Source organism: Thamnophis elegans, chromosome 1, assembly GCF_009769535.1.
Source record: "Thamnophis elegans isolate rThaEle1 chromosome 1, rThaEle1.pri, whole genome shotgun sequence".
NCBI lineage: Eukaryota > Metazoa > Chordata > Lepidosauria > Squamata > Colubridae > Thamnophis > Thamnophis elegans.
In genome coordinates, this window is record NC_045541.1 from 165554165 (window position 1) to 165573930 (window position 19766).

General features: G+C 45.3%; 1 protein-coding gene across 1 annotated transcript; it reads right to left on the bottom strand.

The window, feature by feature from the left end:
- Positions 1-624: 624 nt before the first annotated feature.
- Positions 625-18600, bottom strand: IFI30 (IFI30 lysosomal thiol reductase). Its single transcript, XM_032238160.1, has 7 exons — positions 18272-18600; positions 10933-11115; positions 10761-10835; positions 8746-8835; positions 6892-7044; positions 3111-3179; positions 625-1261 (listed from the first exon to the last, which is right to left on the bottom strand). The coding sequence occupies exons 1-7, from the start codon at positions 18401-18403 to the stop codon at positions 1106-1108; spliced, it is 858 nt and encodes a 285-aa protein (XP_032094051.1). The 5' UTR covers positions 18404-18600; the 3' UTR covers positions 625-1105.
- Positions 18601-19766: the final 1166 nt, after the last annotated feature.

Here is a 19766-nt window from a genome sequence, read left to right on the forward strand (position 1 = left end):
TAAGAGTGATCATCTGAAGTTTTATCCACAGAAGGAATGGGCAAAGTAGGAAATCTTCCACCCACTTTGCAGATTGGATTTCAATAGATGGCTAAACCTGTCATTCCAACCTTTTGTTGAAACCCGCCTTCTCCCCCATCCCTAGCCTAAGTGGTGGGACTCCAAATCTTTTCATACCAGTTCTATGAGAGCGTGCTTTGCATGTGCAATGCTCAACGACTGCCCTTGGTGTCGGCATGGATTAGCTGAGCTGCTTTTTAGCTCAGTTGAGGCGTGGCAATCCGCTCTGCCGCGCGAATCAGCTGGACTAAAAAACAAGAGAATATGGCGGGGACGGGAGGGCGGGGCCAGCCAGAGGTGGTATTTGCCGGTTCTCCGAACTACTCAAAATCTCCGCTACCGGGTCGTCTGAACCGATCCGAACCAGCTGAATACTACCTCTGCCTAACCTGCTTCAGGGACAGCACCTGAAGAATGTTTTTCCCACAACCAGATGTTTCAACCATTGCTCCTTAACTCACTCTGTCATAAGACCACCACTCGCCAGCTGCATTACAAAGGCAGGAATAGAAACCAGCTACTAAATAATGTTGTGCTCCCACGTGGAAAGAAAACCACATTATATTGGCTGTCTTGATGCACCTTTATTTAGCAAAACAGACTCTTCGGGAATATTAACAGAGATGATGTCAAGGTTGGTCCTTAGGAAGACGTTGCTCCCACTTCTCCAGGTTACAATGGAGCTTCCCGTATCTCAGATCACCAACAGGATTGGATGTTGGTAAGAAGACATGATTTTTTTTTTCTAAAGACAACATTTCAATTTGGGGGAGGGGTACAATCAATAGGAAGTAGGAATGAGGGTAAAATCAGCAACTTTTATGAGGTTAAAATAGGTAATTCTTGCTGAAGAGTGACAAAAACTACCTTTCCAGAGGTTTATTCATATAGCACCAAGAAAACCAAGATGCCACTCTTCTTCCCAAAACATCTGGCCCTGATTTTTCTTCTTCTGCCTCCTTGAAAGAGTTCCTTGACTTCACTATATTCCAGATCCAAGCTCCACCTTGTAGCAGGGAAATTTGATAGATGTAGGATTAAAATCCTAAAAGGTTTCCTTTGCTTTTCCTTGGGCAGACTGATAAACTGTCTCCTCTCCCTCGGACAAGTTGGGTGCTGACTTCCTCAAGGAAGTGCGATTTGGGGAAAAAGGAAGAAACGAAAGTTCCTTTGGTCTCTGGCAGGCAGGTGGCAGATCTCCCTGCAAACACAAAAGTAGGTAAAAACCAGAGCTATAAGAAGGAAGAAGGATGATCTCAACGACATAATACAGGCTCTTAGTTATCACAGCACTTAGTTATTGGCTCTGTGTAATGTGCACGTTCTTTTTTTAACTCAGATTTTTTTTTCCCCTGTCACTCGATTTACTGCTCTGGACAAATTTCTGCTGTAATTTAACTTCTGGAAGCGCAAACAAGTTGGACATCATAAGAGGGATCTATCACAAAAAGGTTGCAGCATTTCAGCTCAGGATCTCAGCAGGTCATGAAGGACTTCAACGAGTAGCAACAAGTTCTTTCTTGCTACTCCACTTGCTACCCCATTTTCCATTATAGAAGACTTATTTATCCATGAGCTCGTTAACCAAAACATGTATTTTACACAGCATGTTTAGAAACCTGTTTAAGTTTTGCAATAGGCTCAAACCCAGCTGCCCAACTTCATTTTAACCTAATTTACAGTGTTAATGCAAATCTAGCTTATGAGACTAGAGATCTCCCATTTTTGTCTCACTGCACACTGTATTAAGGTAATTTCTTTCCTCCAAAAGACTTAATAACACCGTAAACAGAAGCAAAGGACAAAACCCGACATATTGGAATACTTCTTACAAATTTTATTGGTGCGGATTAAAAAAAAAATGTATCTCCCAAGTTAAAAGACAGTGTTAGATCTAAACCCTGAATGCATTTGTTTGTCCATTTAATACTAGTATTAAATAAATAGACCAAATACATTCTGGGTTTAGATCTAGTAGACCTTTAGATTTCCATATCACCCAGGAGAAGAGTGACTTTCGGCCATATCACATAAATAAAATACACCAAGGGTTGGACCGATTCTTTATCATTTGGGATTATGGCACTTCTTCTTCTGGTAAAGAAACAGGCAAAAGAAGAACACAGGTTTCATACATTTAGTATTTGTTCCAAAACTAAAATAGTTGTGGTTTTGGCTTTCTACTAGATTATTTTAGAATTGGAAGGGACCTTGGAGGTCATGTAGTCTAAGGGTGCCTAACCCCCAGCCCACTACCAGGCATTGGCCCGTTCGGAACTGGGCCACAGAAGTGGGGGGTGAGCACATGACACACACACACACAGCTCCATTATGCAAGCCCGCCACTCACACAAATAAGGCTTGTGCTTGTGCATGCACTCGCCCACTGCTCACATGTAACCATTCCCTCTCTCTCCCCCCTCCGCCGGTCCGCAAAGCTGGAAAGGTTGGGGAACCCTGATCTGAGCCACGGTGGCACAGTGGTTAGAGTGCAGTACTGCAGGCTGCTTCTGCTGATTGCTGGCTGCCTGCAATTTGGCAAATCGAATCTCACCAGGCTCAAGGTTGACTCTGCCTTCCATCCTTCCGAGGTGAGTAAAATAAGGACCCAGATTGTTGGGGGCAATAGGCTGACTCTGTAAAACCACTTAGAAAGGGCCCTAAAGCACTCTAAAGCGGTATATAAGTCTAAGTGTTATCGCTATGGGTAATTAGTCCTACTCTCTGCTCAAGTAGGAGAGCCTATTCCATTTCAGACAAATGGCTGAATTTTAGTACGGGCTCTCTGTTTGACTGAATATTTTTGATTGTTCTATATTTTCCCTAGTTTACTATGCCACCCAGAGCCTACTGGAGTCTGGCAGCCAATAAATTTAAATTAATACATTCATATTTTTTATTTAGTAAATAATAATATGATGCTAACTCAGTGCGATATAAGCAAAGCCAGAATAACTCATAGATGAACATCACCCCCAATTTCTTTTTATCCATTCAAGATGAGTGGGGAAGCAACCAGGAATAGTCCTCAGAAAGAAAGCAATACTTGCCTTATACAAGCTGCAAACCAAATTGAAGAGAGACTCTTGCGCCTGAGTTTGAAGTTGTTCAGAGTGCTCCTGAGGAAAACAGACAAAGCGGAGGGAGACATTTTCACCATGGCAGTACACCAGGGAGTCTGGCTACTCTGCAACTAGATTTCATCAAGAGACCTGAATACAGGGAGTCTTTGATGCACGACCCACAACCGGGCCCAAAATGTATGTTGCTAAGCAAACCATTTGTTAAGTAAGTTCTGCCCCTTTGTACGACCTTTCTTGCCATAGGTGTTAAGTGAATCTCTGAGGATGTTAAGCAGGGGTAGGATTCAATCGGTGCAACAACCGGTTCGCTTCGTGTGCGCTTTTGCCTTTGAAATCAGCACTAAACCTTACCTTTTCCTGCAGACACCAGTGAGTAAAACCGCTCTGCCGCGCCAATCAGCTGGGCTTCAAACAAAGGAAGTATAGGATGGAATAGAGCAGGCGCGGGTGGGTGGGGCCAAATGATCGCCGGAACTACCGTTTCACCTGAACTGGCATGAACCGACTGAATCCCACCCCTGCTGTTAAGTTAGTAACCCAGTTGTTAAGTGAACCTGACTTTGCTTGTCACAAGATTGCAAAAAGTTGATCACATGACCCCAGGACACTGCAACCGTCATAAATATGAACTAGTTGTCAAGTGTCCACATTTTGTTCACAGGACCGTAGAGATGCGCCAATGGTTGCAAGTGTGAGAAACATTCATAAGTCACTTTTGTTCAGTGCCACTGTAACTATGAATGGTCACTAAATGAACTGCTATAAGTCCAGGACCACCTGTATTATCCCTGTGTAAAATGTTTAAGAATTGCGTTCAAATGCTCAAAACAGTCATTCATAGCACGCTCAAAGCTCAAAGGAGTCCAATTTTGAGCATAAAGGGTATTTTCAACCTGGCAACTATTTGGAAATGATCAAAATAACACCAACAAGACGGGACCCAATATTGTCACATCAACCCGTTTTGATCTTGAGACACTTTGAATTTGAGTGGGAAGTTTAGAACTTTGAACATTATTCTCTTAGCACAGTAAAGGAAAAAAAAGGTAATCCTTTCCATTTTCATATTAATGTAGTATTTCACCCCTTTAACCAAATAACAATCAAGGAATGCTGAATGCTGAATGCTTCCGGATGTTACAACTCAACACTGAAGCAAAAAAGGAAGAAGAAGGTAGAAGGGAAAATCTGTTAAGAAGGGGCAGCGCGAATCAGGGCCCTCTTATCACAATCAGCTCAACGTTCAGGAGCAAACTGAAGGCCCAACTTTCCATCTCAAAGGGGAAAGTTAAGGAAGCAAAAAAATCTAAGTATCGGCCTCAAAGGTTTAAAGCAGGAGTGTCAAACTCAAGGCCCACGAGCTGGATGTGGCCCATGGAGTGCTTAAATCTGGAAATAGCAAAGTGGTGCCTCTGGCAGGCAAAACGGGCATGGTGGGGCACGTGTGGGTGGAGGAGACAGGAGACGTCCGTCCCACCCCACCCAGCCCCCCTGGCTTTCCCATGGAGGAGAACTACAATGCTGATCTGGCCCTCAAAGAAATCTAGTTTGATACCACTGGTCTAAAAAGAGCCATGGTGGTACAGTGGTTAAAATGCAGAATTACAGGCTGACTCTGCTCATTGCCAGGAGTTCGATCCTGACAGGCTCAAGGTTGACTCAGCCTTCCAAGGTTGATAAAATGAGGACCCAGATTGTTTGGGGCAATATGCTGTCTCTGTAAACTTCTCAGAGATGTCTATAAAGAACTATGGAACGGTATATAAATGCTATTGCTATTGCTAAGTAGATAGTCCTCTTTTTATAACCCTTCATTTAGCAACTTGCAACTGTCCAAAGTGATAACTACTGAAAAAAGTGACTTAGGACAAGTCCTGCACTTACAACTGGTACACTGTCCTTGTGGATCCATGATCGTGAGCTGGACAGTTGGCAACCAGCATATGTTTATGACAGTGCAGCATCGTAATGTCACACAATCACCATTTGTGGCTTTCCCAAGGACTTCCAAAAGGCAAAGTCAACAGAGAAAGCCAGGTTTACTTAATGAGTGGATGATTCACTGAACAACCACGGCAAAAAAAGATTGTACAATGAGGCACAGTCCTATGACAACTTACTTATACAACCACATTGTATTAGCGATGAAAGTTCCGGTCTCAATTGTAGTCATAAGTCGAGGATTGTTAGGTAATTTCCCCGTTGGGAGAGCGAGTGCGTTCAGAGAAGCGTTGTGGAAGTGTTGTTGGAGAACACACAAACCAGCATACAGAGACACTGCAGTTCAAGTAGGCTTTTACTTTCGTGGAAATAGAGGTATCAGAGTCCATCAAGTCATACACAGATAAGACAGTCAGTCATTAATAGCAGTAGACTTATATACCGCTTCATAGGCCTTTCAGGCCTCTCTAAGCGGTTTACAGAGAGTCAGCATATTGCCCCCAACAATCTGGGTCCTCATTTTACCCACCTCGGAAGGATGGAAGGCTGAGTCAACCCTGAGCCGGTGAGATTTGAACCGCTAACCTGCTGATCTAGCAGTAGCCTGCAGTGCTGCATTTAACCACTGCGCCACCTTGGCTCTTTTTAATGTCTTTCAGTTAAGGGATAATCCAAATAACATAGTCCAGTATCATATAATCAGTTCAGTACTCAATGTTCGCTAGCAGTTGCAAAACTTAAATAGCTCACGGCACTTTCTAACAGCCAGCTTCCAAAACACTCAGATCAGATCAGCCCAGCATCTAACAAACAGAGAGCTAACAGTCATTCTGGCTCCTTCTTATGGCTGATTGAGGAAAACAGCAACCAAACACATTTTACAGTATGATTTAAAAAAACAGGTATAGCATTGTTACATGGTTTATATATTGCCAACCCAACCGTTAGATTATATTCCTAACAGGACTATCTGAACTATATAATTAAAAGTGCGCTATTGATTTGCAGGAAGAGCATCCGTCCAGTAAACAGCATTCAGTCACCCCACAATCCAACCCAAACAAGAGATTACAAGGTCTTAAAAAGAAGAAGAAAATGTTGGAAGAACATCTTTTTTTACATCATGTTTTAGCAGCATCTTCTTTGCAAGGCTTGATATATCTGGGGTTTCTAGAAGATTGACACGGCGGGGTCCTTGGTGTTCTCTGAGCTTTCTGGCAGACGTTTCATGATCAAGCTAGGTAACATCACTATTGCAGCACCAAGCTCAGAGAGCACCCAGGATGCCAGAGGTCAACCCTAGGCTACAATTATTCTCTTCTAAGATAATACAAGAAGACATGAGAGGGGAACATTATCTCCTGCCTCCAATAACACCAATGGTGGTATTCTACCAGTTTGGGACAGTTCACCCGAACCGGTGGTGGAAATCGTGGGTGGCACTGCCCACCCGCCCTGGCTCTATGGCATCCCATTTAGACCCCTTTTTAAAGCCAAAGCACATGCGTGGAAGGCTGAGTCCATGCATGGATGTGCTCACATTTGTGAACTGGTAGGGAAGGTAAGTGAATGCCCTGTTTTCCCGAAAATAAGACCTCCCTGGGCTTTTGAGTGCATGCGCTAAAGTAAGCCCTCCCCCGAAAATATTGCAACACAGCAACAGCCATGAGGTGACCATGCTCGCCGCCTCTTGCACCTCAAAAATAATAATACCTCCCTGAAAATATGCTCATTTCGGGGTTCGAAAGAAAATAAGACCTGGTCTTATTTTGGGGAAAACACGGTACCATCCCTGATTAACACTTACCCCATTGATGAGAATCCATGGCACATACTCATGAGGTGGTTTCAGAGCCCTGGTGAGTTCAGCATTCCTGTGCATAAGCTTGTTACCTAGGTCTCCGTTCACACATGCATTGATTTCTGCTAGGGAGGCGTTAGGAGCATACAATTTCAGGCACTGCAGAAACAGAATGAGCAATCCTTATTACTTTGAAACCAGAACGAGCAATTTTATTAAACCTGTTTCATTGATCCCTGATCCTCTCATCACCACCACTAAAAGACGAAGGTGGATTTGACTGCCTTTGTAAATCCTGTTGCTGTAGAAGCTGATATATTACTTGGGCTCTCTCTCTCTCTCTGACCCATCCACCTTATAGAAATGAGCAAAAAAAATGGAATACAAATACTATACAAGCATAAAAATTTAACAATAAATTATGTATTATTACTACATTTGTGCAATGTAGCGTTTGCTTTCACTCCGCTGGTCACTTATCGCAGGGGTCACCAACCCCTAGTCCATGGTCCGCTAGAGTCCACGGTTTATTGGAAACCGGACCGCTAAGCCACAGGTGAGCACACAAAGCTCCATTTGTGCATGCACGAAATTGGGTGGCACACATAAAACCATCCCCCCTGCTGCTGCCAATCCATGGAGCCAGAAAGGTTGGGACCGTTGACTTATGGCATCTAACATATTTCAGGTAGTTCTCGGTTAATGATCATGTCTTCAGCAACCATTTGTCCCAGTTATTGCAACATCCCATGGCCATGCGATTGCAATCTGATGGCTTCCCCCAAGCAAAATCAATGGGGAAGCCGGCGGGAAATCGGAAGTCAGAATCAGGGGAGATGTTTGCTTAACACCACACAGTGATTCACTTAACGACTGTAACCAGGGTCTGTTGGGACTGCCATTGCTAAGTGCATGGTCACATGACATCACACTGTATAACTCCATCCCTTAGCAACAGAAATTCCGTTCCCAATTACCATCATTAAGCAAATTAAAGTTAAATTAAAATGATTATTAGCAGAACTGAAACAGTTGGAGAGAAGGGGGGAAACTTTTCTTGATAGTGGAAATGGGGCAAAATATAGCTCCCACAGAAGTTGTAACCTGGTAAATTCAATTTTACTATCAGAGACTACCATCTAAAATTATTCGACCATACTGTAGAACAGGGCTGTCAAACTGCTCACAGACCAGATGCGTCACGGGCTGGCCACGCCCACACCCAGTTTACCGAAGGGGGGGAGGAATCACAATATATCACATGACACCCCTGTGACGATGAGAGTTTGACACTCTTGCTGTAGAAAGTAAGGAAGATGATCTCGACAGAAATATGCAAGGCATTTTATGTATTTCCTGGGTTAAAGGAGATGAAACATTTTTAGGTCCTGAGCAATGAGATGATATTTGGAAGAGGCTCAGGCAGTTATCTCCCGGATTCACCGGAGTATAAAAAGGGGGAGGTAGAAGGTTTGCATATTATGATAGATGATCTCAATAAAACTAGTATTGGTCTTCCAGAGGAATTGGTTTTCTGGACTGGTCTATCTAGTGGAGTTCACACATACAGTGCAGACACCCTGCTTGCTAGGATTTTTTTTCCAGCTTTCTCAGTTGTATTCAGCTTTTATTTATTCTCTTTAATTTGATTTATTCTCTTTATAGAAGTGAGCATTCCTGGTGTTGGTCCTTTTAAGCAGGCGATGGCCATCCTCATGAGTAAAATGAATGCCCTGGCATGGCACAGTCCCTCGGCCAAGTTAAAAACCTAGTGTTCAACCTTAGTTCTACCCTCCCTCCCTCCAAGGTCTCCCTGTTATCCCCCATCAGATCAGAATTGCAGGAGGGCCCGTGGCATACCAGTGGCAAGCTGGCGGTAACATCTACACTTGACTCCATGCAGAAGATGAGCCCAAAATCGAACAGCGGGTACAGGTGGCTGATACAAGCCTGGGGAAGACAGAGCACAAGGGTTAGGACAAGGCTGTCCACACAATAAGGTCAGAAGATTAAGCTTACAAACCTACATCAACATCAAGGTAATCTGTCAGCTTTCCTAGTAACACCCCCAACGAAAGAAGGCTTGAGTCTCCTCAAAGTTCCATTTTATTAGAGATGTCATACTGGCACATCTGGGAAAACCCGAATCTAAAAACTTCCAGGTTTTCCCCACCCAAGTGAAAGTCCAAGCCCCTGTTCAGCACTTATGACCATTGCAGCATCCCCATAGTCATGGCAAATGACTCATATTTATGACAGTTGGAGTGTCCCAGGGCCACATGATCCTCTTTTGCGACCTTCTGACAAAGTCAATTCACTTAACAACCGTGTTTACTCAATAACGGCAGTGATTCCCTTAACAACTGTGGCAAGAAAAGTCATAAAACGGGGCAAAATTCACTTACTAAATAGCAATAGCAATAGCAATAGCAGTTAGACTTATATACCGCTTCATAGGGCTTTCAGCCCTCTCTAAGCGGTTTACAGAGTCAGCATATTGCCCCCAACAACAATCCGGGTCCTCATTTTACCCACCTCGGAAGGATGGAAGGCTGAGTCAACCCTGAGCCGGTGAGATTTGAACAGCCGAACTGCTGAACTGCAGTCAGCTGAAGTAGCCTGCAGTGCTGCATTTAACCACTGCGCCACCTCGGCTCCTTAGCAGCAGAAATTTGGGGTTCAATCATGGTCGCAAGTCGAGGCGTACCTATATAGTCTTGGGGGAGAATATAGCAGTTAGCAATAGCAGTTAGACTTATATACCGCTTCATAGGGCTTTCAGCCCTCTCTAAGCGGTTTACAGAGTCAGCATATTGCCCCCACAGTCTGGGTCCTCATTTCACCCACCTCGGAAGGATGGAAGGCTGAGTCAACCTTGAGCCGGTGAGATTAGAACCGCTGAACTGCAGATAACAGTCAGCTGAAGTGGCCTGCAGTACTGCACCCTAACCGCTGTGCCACCTCGGCTCTTGAAAAATGGACTCTTTTCCTATCTTTTGTGAGTTTCTACAAGCAGAGGTTTAACATGCAAAATGGCTGCTGAAGCTTGGCACATAATTAAGGTGTCCATTTAATAGAGCCGAGGTGGTGCAGTTGTTAGAGTGCTGTACTGCAGCCACTTCAGCTGACTGTTATCTGCAGTTCAGCGGTTCTAATCTCACCGGCTCAAGGTTGACTCAGCCTTCCATCCTTCTGAGGTGGGTAAAATGAGGACCCAGACTGTGGGGGCAATATGCTGACTCTGTAGAGAGGGCTGAAAGCCCTATGAAGCGGTATATAAGTCTAACTGCTATTGCTATTCACCCTGAAATCCACTCCTGAAATGGGCCTTTGTCCTCCCTTGCTGAGGGAAGAGTGGGGCCTTGACACATCACACGCAGCTTCAGCTTGCAAGTTTGTGCTCTAAAGCATGCTGCTGTGTAGATCGGGGGTGTCAAACTCGATTTCATTGAGGGCCACATCAGGACTGTAGTGGATCTTGGGAAGGGCTGGCCGGGCATGGCCAACTGGGTGGGCATGGCCAACTTAATGGACATGGCCAGCTTGACGTCACTCCCCAAACTGCTGGCATGTTTCCCCTTCGCATTTGTAGACCGGGCCGAAGTTACGTTGGCGTGATCTTTCTTCGTATTGGGTACACTGGCCCAAACTTTCCTTTTCACATTGAGGAAATGCAAAGACGGCCCCCACAGGCTGAATCTAACCACATCGTGGGCCGGATCCGACCCACGAGCCTTGAGTTTGACACCCCTGGTGTAGATGCAGGAAGACATTTCCAAGTTGCAACCTGGGCAAGGTTGATCTGCTCCAACAGGTCATTCCCACATCTCACCCTCAACTAGTCTCATTTTATCAGTTACTCTATAAGCACAAACCTCTATCGTGTTCCCCAAGCATTCCTCTTCGCCATGCTGGCATTCAAAGTGCCATTTTGTAGCCTCTTTCTTCTCCTGCAAGATGATAAACGGAGTGGATGAGAAATCTGGGCAAGGACTCGTCTCCATAACATCTTCAGTCATTCTGCTACACCCGGGGATATTCTCCTACCTCTGTATTCCCGTAGGGGACCAAAGTGACATTCATGATATCGTTTAGCATCAACCAAGTGGGAAAGAGCATCAGCACAAGAAACTGACGGCAACCAGGACAGAGGGATTCATAGTAGAGGCTGACAGAGACAGGGTCGGCTTTCGGGGTGTTGGAGATCAAACTGGTGCAATGCTTCTCCACCTGCAAGAAAGGAAAGTCCGCATCAAGATGGGGTGTTCGGGGTCTGACTGCCTGGTATGCCAGCACATTAAAAAGGTAGTTGTCTTCCTTGGATAGGGCCAAAGAAAATATTTATTTTCCATAGTTTATACCAGTGTTGATGAACCTTTTCGGCACTGAGTGCTGAAATGGGAGGGCGTGCACATGCGCACCGGCTACCTAGTGTTCCGGGTTTTGGTGCACATGCACGCATGAACACCAGCTGGCGCTGCGCATGCCAGAAAGCGGAAGAGCAGCCACCCGGTGGGCTTGCGTGTGCTGGAAAGATGATCTTCCGGTTTCTGGCACATGCATGCACACTGCCCAGCTGGTCTTCACACATACATGCATGCCAGAAACCGCAACACCAGATGGCCGATGCGTATGCGTGCATGAAGACCAACTGGCCGGCTTGCTGGAACCTGGAAAAGCTAAAGTGATGGCTTGCGTGCCCGGAGAGATGGCTCTGTGTGCCACTTCTGGCACACGTGCCATAGATTTGCCACCATGGGCTAATACTGTATATGTTCTGCTGGTTCATTCAAAAGAACTTTAAATGGTTGGAAAGAAAGAAAAACCAGCATCTGGATAATTCTGTCATGGGGGTGGTAACCTCTTTCTCCGAGGTTGTGGGTTGTTCTCCATAGTGAGGGGGGAGGAGTATCCAGACTGGGTTGACCTTGTCCTCTCATTGATTGGACTGAGTCAGATAAGCTCTTTGGGACACGCCCCTGGCCACCAGGTACTACCCAGTTATCGACTCAATCCACTCACTGGAAGGTTCACCATTCTGGATCTCCAGCAAATCGCAAGGAATTAAAAGGAAAAAATATTTGGACCCGACGAATTTTGTCTCCCTGTCCCGCGCACAGCCTCCTCCTGCAAAGACTGGGGCGGCATGCTGCCCTGGCCACTGAGTGAGACCGGAGTCACTCAGTGAGGACCTTTGCCAGGCAAGCAGGAGGAGAGGGCACAAGCCTCCTGGAGGCAAGCCCTGCCGCAGAGGTTTCTGTACATTTTGCTACCAGGCTGGGTAACATCTTCAATGGAATTTAGAGAAATGTCAGTGTCGGTATTCTTCTAAGGGCTTCATGTGGTCAGTAGGTGTTATGATGACGAGGTCACATCAGATGAAGGTCTTGTGACTGGTGTGGGTCCCTCACCTGACATGACCCTCACCTCATGTGACCTCCCTATCACAAGACCTACTGACCATACAAAGCCCTGATAAGCAGAAGAACACTGACAATGGCACCCCCCTAAATTCTGCTGAAGATATTACCAAGGCTGGTAACAAAACCTTCAGAAACCAACCCACAAGCTTGGAGAACGAATCTCCACCCTCATCCTACAGCTTTCAGCCTGTCTCCAGTCAGCACGGACTTCATCCACCACTAAGACCTCTGCAGCCACAATGGGGAAGGTCTGGCTTCAGGACCTTGTCCATCTTGTGGAGTTTTTGGTGCTCTCTGAGCTGATTGTTTCCTTTTCAGGTGTTTCATTATCCAACTAGGTAAGATCTTCAGTGCTAGAAGATTAATGTTACTCAATAGGGTAATGAAACGTCTGATGAAACCACCAAGCTCAGAAAACACCAAGGACTCCAACATTCATCCCTGAGCTACAAATATTCCCTTGTCAGAGCTGGTGTCCCTGCTCCTCCTTTCCCACGCCTTTGGGCCAGCCCTCAAGTGTGGAGCCATGTGAAATTAACAGACAAGAGGAAAGATGTATATCTGGTTATATATCTAGTTGTATTATATAGTCTGGTGTTGTGGCCCAGCAGGAGCCATTGGAGCTGCCACCAGACTCCGACAGCGAGGGGCCCTATGAGTCGGCTCTGGAGGACCCTGGACAGGGTTCCGACTCTGAAGAGGGCACAGAGAGGCTGGTTGGCCACCAGGAGGCACCTGAGCCTTGGACCAGTGAGGAGGAGACAAAGGGAGAGTGAGCCTGAGTCCAGCAGTGAGTTGTTCCTGGATGCCCGGCATCGAAGAGGTACTAAGCGTAAGGAACAGTTGCGCAGTTACAGGAGGTAATTGCACTCAGCTGGTGGTCATTAGGCTCCTCTCCAGACTATAAAAATACTACTTGTGCACACGCCCCTCTTTGCAGAAGTCAACGCAGGATTGAATGTCGGAGGACATTACTGTGAGCTTGGCAGGCTGGATTGCTGCCAAGCCTTATCTGTGTTTATTGCTGCCCAAGCTTGTCTGTGCCAGTTTGCTGCCAAGAACCTGTCTGTCTGTCAGTGACGTGCAGTGAGGGATACCGTTGGTGAGGCAAGAGCGCGGCAGCGGCGAGAAGCAACGTCCCCGCCGCTGTGTCAGACAGGCGTCTCTCGTTTATGATGGACATAAACGCGAGATGCCTGTCGGACACAGCGGCGGGGGTGTTGCTTCTCGCCTCTGCCGCCTCGCCCCCCCCGCCTCCTCCGTCCCCGCTGACATTCTTGGGAGCAGGTCAGGTGGCTGGCTGGCTGGGAGAAGAGCGGTGAGTCTTTGTGCCGGCCGGCCGGCCAAGCAGGGAGCAGGTCGGGTGGGGGTGAGTGGCTGGCTGGCTGGGAGAAGAGCGGTGAGTCCCTCCCCAGCCAGCCACAAGGGCTCACCGCTCTCTTCCTCCTCCTCCTCCCCGCTCGGTGCTGGGCTGGCTGCAGAAGAAATGGCGGCTGGTGAAAGAAAAACCTCTCCAGAATCACCCTTGCACTTGCGCAGTCGCTCAAGTACAAGACATGATTTGCTGCTTCCAGATCAGGAGGCGGGAGAATCAGTGCCTCTTTTGCATATTAAATCTTTTGCTTTTTAACTCCGCCTTAACTTTTAAAAGGCGAAAAATTCCTTAAGCAAAAGAGGCCCCGAGTTCTCTGGCCTCCTCCTAGTTAACACTGAGAGCAGACACCAAGCCACTGTGACTTGAAATCTGGTAGCAACTATCCTGGCTTTAATTCATTAAAAAAAAATATTTAAAACTCTTTCCTTTCTCTCAGGAGACTGGGGAGGCTCTGCCTCCCTTGCCTCTAGTCACTGCACGTCCCTGCTGTCTGTTAATTAAATGTCATAACTTATCTTTGGCTCAGAGTGTGCTTTGGTGTGGAACGAGGGGGGTCAGAACAGTCTGGTATGGCTCTGTAACCAAACAAGACAGACACTGACTTCAACGGATAATTAGAACTGCAGAAAAAACAATTGCTACCAACCTGCCTTCCATTGTGGACCTGTATAATGCACGAGTCAAAAAGAGGGCTGTGAAAATATCTACAGACCCCTCACATCCTGGACATAAAATGTTTCAACTTCTGCCCTCAAAAACGACGCTATAGGGCACTGCACACCAGAACAACTACACACAAGAACATTTTCCCACCGAATGCCATCACGCTGCTAAACAACTTATTCCCACAACACTGTCAAATTATTTACTAAGACTGTATTACTATTATTCTTCTCATCCTTCCTAGTACCTATCTCTTCCCACTAATGACTATAATCATGTTGCTTGTATCTTTCAATTTATATTGTTTTATTTGTTTCCTAGTATGATTTGATTGTTTATTAGTAACCTATGACTGTCACTAAGTGTTGTATCTTATGATTCTTATTTGTTTCCTAGTATGATATCTTATGATTCTTATTTGTTTCCTAGTATGATTTGATTGCTTATTAGTAACCTATGACTATCACTGTTGTATCTTATGATTCTTGATGAATGTATTCTATTTTATTTTTCTTTATGCACAATGAGAGCATATGCACCAATGACAAATTCCTTGTGTGTCCAATCACACTTGGCCAATAAAGAATTCTATTCTATTCTGTTCTGTTCTGTTCTATTCTATTCTATCAGTGATTGCATGACCTCCATAGATGCCATACACTAAATAAATAACGATGTATCCCCAGGCTACTTCCCAGTTTTAAAACTTAGGATGTTTCTTTCAGGAAAAAAATTCCTTCCACAACCAGTATGAACTGTTATGAACACAGCCTGATTGTTATACAATACACAGGTCTACTGTTTTCCCCCAAATAAGCCCTCCCCAGATAATAAGCCCAAATGGGCTTTTGAGCGCATGCGCTAAAATAAGCCCTCCCCGAAAATATTGCATGAGGTGACCACGCTCGCCGCTTCCTGCATTTCAAAAATAATAAGACCTCCATGAAAATAAGGCCAAGCGCTTATTTCGGGGATCAAAAGAAAATAAGACCCTGTCTTATTTTCAGGGAAACATGATAATTATGAACGATTGTACCAAGGAAGGTGACAAATAAAAACAAAAAAAGCTCAAATGCTTTGATTCAGCCATTTCCTCCTTTCTTTGTAAAGAGAAGTGAAAGTGTGAGGCTTTGCCAAAAACAGGGCTGATTCATTTTACCAACCGTGGGGTTTTCTGTCGGGAATTTTCCCTAATAAAATGGGCTGGGCCAAAGGAAGCTGGGCAAAGACTCTTAGATTGCAACCTAGCTGTAAAGGTTTTGTTTGCAAGGGAGCTTTTGAACTGGGAGCACAGACTCCCAACTTTCTAACTGCGGGGGAAAACAGGCTGACAGTACAGGTAGTCCTCAACCTATGACCACAATTGGGATTGGAACTTTCCTCACTAAGCAATGTGGTCATTAAGTGACTCACGCCAGATGTCACAACCTTTTCTATTGCATTTGTTATGCAAATCACTGCAACCAGTAAGTGAATCATGAAAATGTTAAGTAAATCCAATTTTCCCCATTGACTTTGCGCATTAGGACTTCATCTATGCCTGGTAATTAGTGGAAAGCCATTACTGTTCCCTATTCAAACAGAAAGGTAGTGCAATTGTAAGCCATCTGACAGAGAACTTAGTATATGATTGGAGATTTAGACAAAAGGTACCAAAATGTGAAGAAGCTTGAATTAAACCACTTCTGAACTCTTGCCCAAAAAAATTCAGGGACTAGTCCAGGTAGTTTCCAGGAGTCAATGTTGACTCAAATGGCACACGTGCACGCACACACACACATGCACACGCACACACACACACACACACACAACATTCTGCATGGCAAATATGGAGCCAAAAGTTGGTTAGTTACTAAGTGCATTAACAGCAGTTTATGATGGAAGTAAACTATAAGAGAGAGAGGTAGGAAGATGGGTAGGTAGGTAGAGAGATGATAGATAAATATGTATTAGTGTACTAACATGGTGAAAGGAAGGATAATTTATAAGGGTGGAACAGTACATAATTGGTATGATTTTGCAGTATTTTGTTCACTTCTTTTAAACATGTCTTTGACTATTGCTCACCCGTTTTCTGCACTTTGCACCAGAATACAATTCAGATGCATCACAATACAATTTTCATCACAGCCAGTCAATGAGGCCCAGATCTCTAGAGAGTAAGGTAAGCAAAAGGGGATGTTTTGAAAGAGGGTGGCCGGGGAATTCTGGGAGTTAAAGTCCACAAGCTTTAAAGTTGCCAAGGATGCTAGATGCCCTTGCTTTAAATTTTGGAGAGGATGCTGGTTTCTACACAATTTAGGCCGAGTTCTGTGAGACCATTTTTAAAATATGTACTATATATTGCCTTTTATTTCCTGATCAAGCCTGCTGTTTCCACCCACTATTCCTTATGCAAAGGTTCCAGGAATTTCTGCCTACTCCCTGTCCTCCCCATTGCTTAGCTGGAAGGAATTAAAAACCCAAGTCCTCTGGCATTAAAGGAGGAGCAGGAAGGGGGGGAAACCCAATGATTTGCAGGTTATTATTGCGCTATAGATCCACCCTTCTCCTTAGATAATAAGCGATACTTAACATCAGCAAGGGCTTAAGAAACTTAGTCAAAATTTTGCCTTGTTGGACTCTACGGGAAGTATTTTAAAAGAAATATCTGGCCAACTCCTATGAGTGGGGTAAGAGAGTTATGAAGATCTTCCCTCTTTCCGGGAATGTCATGGGTCTTCAGACCTTCTGTTATGCATTTCTTCCATCTGATCATCCTCGGCAGGAAACTCATGAATGAAGGAGAAACATAGTAATGTCTGGTGATTCTTCATTGACAGCATGAGTTCTTTGGAAACCAATTCAAATGTCCTTTGCTTGACTTCACAGCCAGCCAGCCAGCCAGCCAGCCTTCCTTCCTTCCTTCTTTCTTTTCTCCTCCTCCCCCCTTTTTTCTGGCATTCATAATAAAATCAATACTGCACACACACACCATGCCAACAGACCAACCTTTAGCCCACATCTCACTATTAATTTACTGCTGGAAAATAAACCGTACCAATAAAAGAGAATATTTGTAGCTCAGGGTAGAAATATAGGAGTGCACTAATGACATTCCCTAGTTTGGGTAATGAAACGCCTGCAAGAAAATAACGAAGCTTAAAAATGTGTGATAGGTAGAAATTGGATATGTATTGGTATGGTTAGTAATTCTATCAACAAAAGGATCAATGGGAAGGTAATCTAACTGACTACACATACTTATATAATGGATATAAAATGTAATTGTTAAGATCCAAACACTATATGGAAATGTTTACGCCAGAAATGTTGCACTATGCCCAATGTTTTTTAATGTTTATCTAATAAAAAACTTTTTTAAAATTAAAAAAGGGGGGGAAAAAGAAAATAGCCAAGCTCAGAGAGCACCAAGAGACACCCCTTCTCCATAATAAAACGTCCCATCTTTTCAAATGGGGATCATTTTCTACCATCTTGACCGTTTGAGCTGCTTGCCTTCTTCCTTTCCTTGAAGGTTTTTTTTTTTTTTGAATGGACTTGTTCTTTTTGACCATGCGGAGAGCCAGCACCTTAAAGGTCCTGACTCAGAACAGAGAGATCTGGGTTCTAGTCCTCCCTCGGGCACCCAATGCCAACTGGACGACCCGGGATCGTGCGCTTTCTCTCATCATCCCCCCCCCCCCCCAAAATCAGAGTCAAGCCTGCTGAAAAATCAAAGCCCTTCCCCGGTGTTTCTCGGGAGGCGTGGGCTGCAACTTTTCGGGGATCGTTCAGGGGAGGCTAGCAGAGAAAGAGAGGGGAGGGAGGAAACAAGCAGCCTTCTGCAGCAGGAGGTTGCAAAGCACCCAGTTCGAAGCCGGCCCGGCATGCCTCGTTGCAAACGGGTTATCGGCGTGCAGCGGGGGCCAACCCTCCGGCTTACCTGGCAGGCTCGGGCGATCTCTTTGGAACTGCACCAAAGTTGCGGCGGATAACCGCACGTCGGCCTCTTACTTTCCCCGCAGGAGCTCGCCCAGAGGCTGCCCGCGATGAGGAGGAGAAGCCAACCACCCATGGCGAAGCGCTCCCAAATCTCGGCCGCCAAGACCAGTTTGGCGGGGCTTTAAACTCTCCCCGCCTCGGCCCGCCCCTTTCCTGCTCGGGGCAACCTGTTTTTCCTCTTCGTGACTCAGCCGGCCCCTTTGGTCTTGTGCGCCTTTCCTCCCGTTTGAAATCCTCCCGTTTTCTGGGAAGGTTGGGAGCTGCCGATGCCGTCACCCAGGCGCTTGATTGCATTTTGCAATGGGGGTGGAGGGGGTTTGCAATCACGACCAGCAGTCGATTACAGAAGAGCAAGTTGATTTGCTGATTTGCAAAGGGGTTGAAATATAACCGCCGTATCTGATTCTTTTCATTCTCACAATAGGTTTCTGGGATGACCGTTGCTCCTTTCCCTTAAACCCTCCAATGGGCTTTGAAAGTCTTAAATGTGCCTGCACAAAATCCAGTTCTGGACTACCAAGGGAAGAGAGCTAGTAATACTTCTACTTCCCAGCTGGCATCGAAAGCTGAAGGCTTGCTGGCTTGCTTATTTACTTACTTATTTACTTGCTTATGTGGGAAGTTATCATCCAGCCCTCTCCCAGAAAAATGAAATATCCTAGGAAATATTGAAAAGGCAGAATATTTCTCTGGATGTGAAAAGAAAGAAACATGTTTTAAAAGACAGAATAGTTGCCTGTAGCTTTCTGCCCATCCCCACTGTTAATGGGCCATTGAGAAGGCCAAGCTAGTCCCTTTTACATAATAAAGACTTCTCCACTGCAGCCCCAGGGGGGATGGGAGTAAAGGCATGATAATATTGGCCCTTTACTCAACTGACCACATGGCATCTGAGAACTCAACTAAACCTGGATTCAAAACACAGCCCAGAGAGTTGCCCCTGCATGGCCCCATGGGAGTCTGACAACCAATCAGAATACATTTCTTACACAGAAACAGGAAACTGAGAGGTGGGACTGAACAGGTTATAAAAAGCCTAGCAAGCCCCTCCCTCAGCCCTTCTCTTCTTCACCAACGTTGAAGCATGTGATCACCTTTTCTGTTCAGGGCTCAAGCCATGTGACCCTGTCCACTAATAAACCATCTTTCCAAGCAGCTTCCATGTCTCCAGTGTCTTTTTCCCCACTTGGAGCTGAACCCAGAAGGACATTTCTTTCATTACTTACTTACTTACTTACTTACTTACTTACTTACTTACTTAGTCAAACATGTACAAGATAACAGGTATAGCTGTAAACATGGACATGAACACGGGAAATGGGTACGAATAAATGGGACGGATGGGTGCATAAGCGCTGGTGCACTTATGCACCCATCCCCTTACAGACCTCTTAGGAAAGGAGTGAGGTCCATGATAGGCAGTTTAAGGTTAAAAT

Excerpts from the sequence above, each read along its gene's own strand:
- IFI30 (XM_032238160.1), bottom strand. The coding sequence starts at position 18,403 with ATGGGTGGTTGGCTTCTCCTCCTCATCGCGGGCAGCCTCTGGGCGAGC. Across the intron at positions 7,045-8,745 it reads TTACCGCCAGCTTGCCACTG|TGCCTGAAATTGTATGCTCC; the intron begins GTATGCCACGGG and ends CTGTTTCTGCAG. Across the intron at positions 1,262-3,110 it reads TGGTTTGCAGCTTGTATAAG|GGAGATCTGCCACCTGCCTG; the intron begins GCAAGTATTGCT and ends TTGTGTTTGCAG.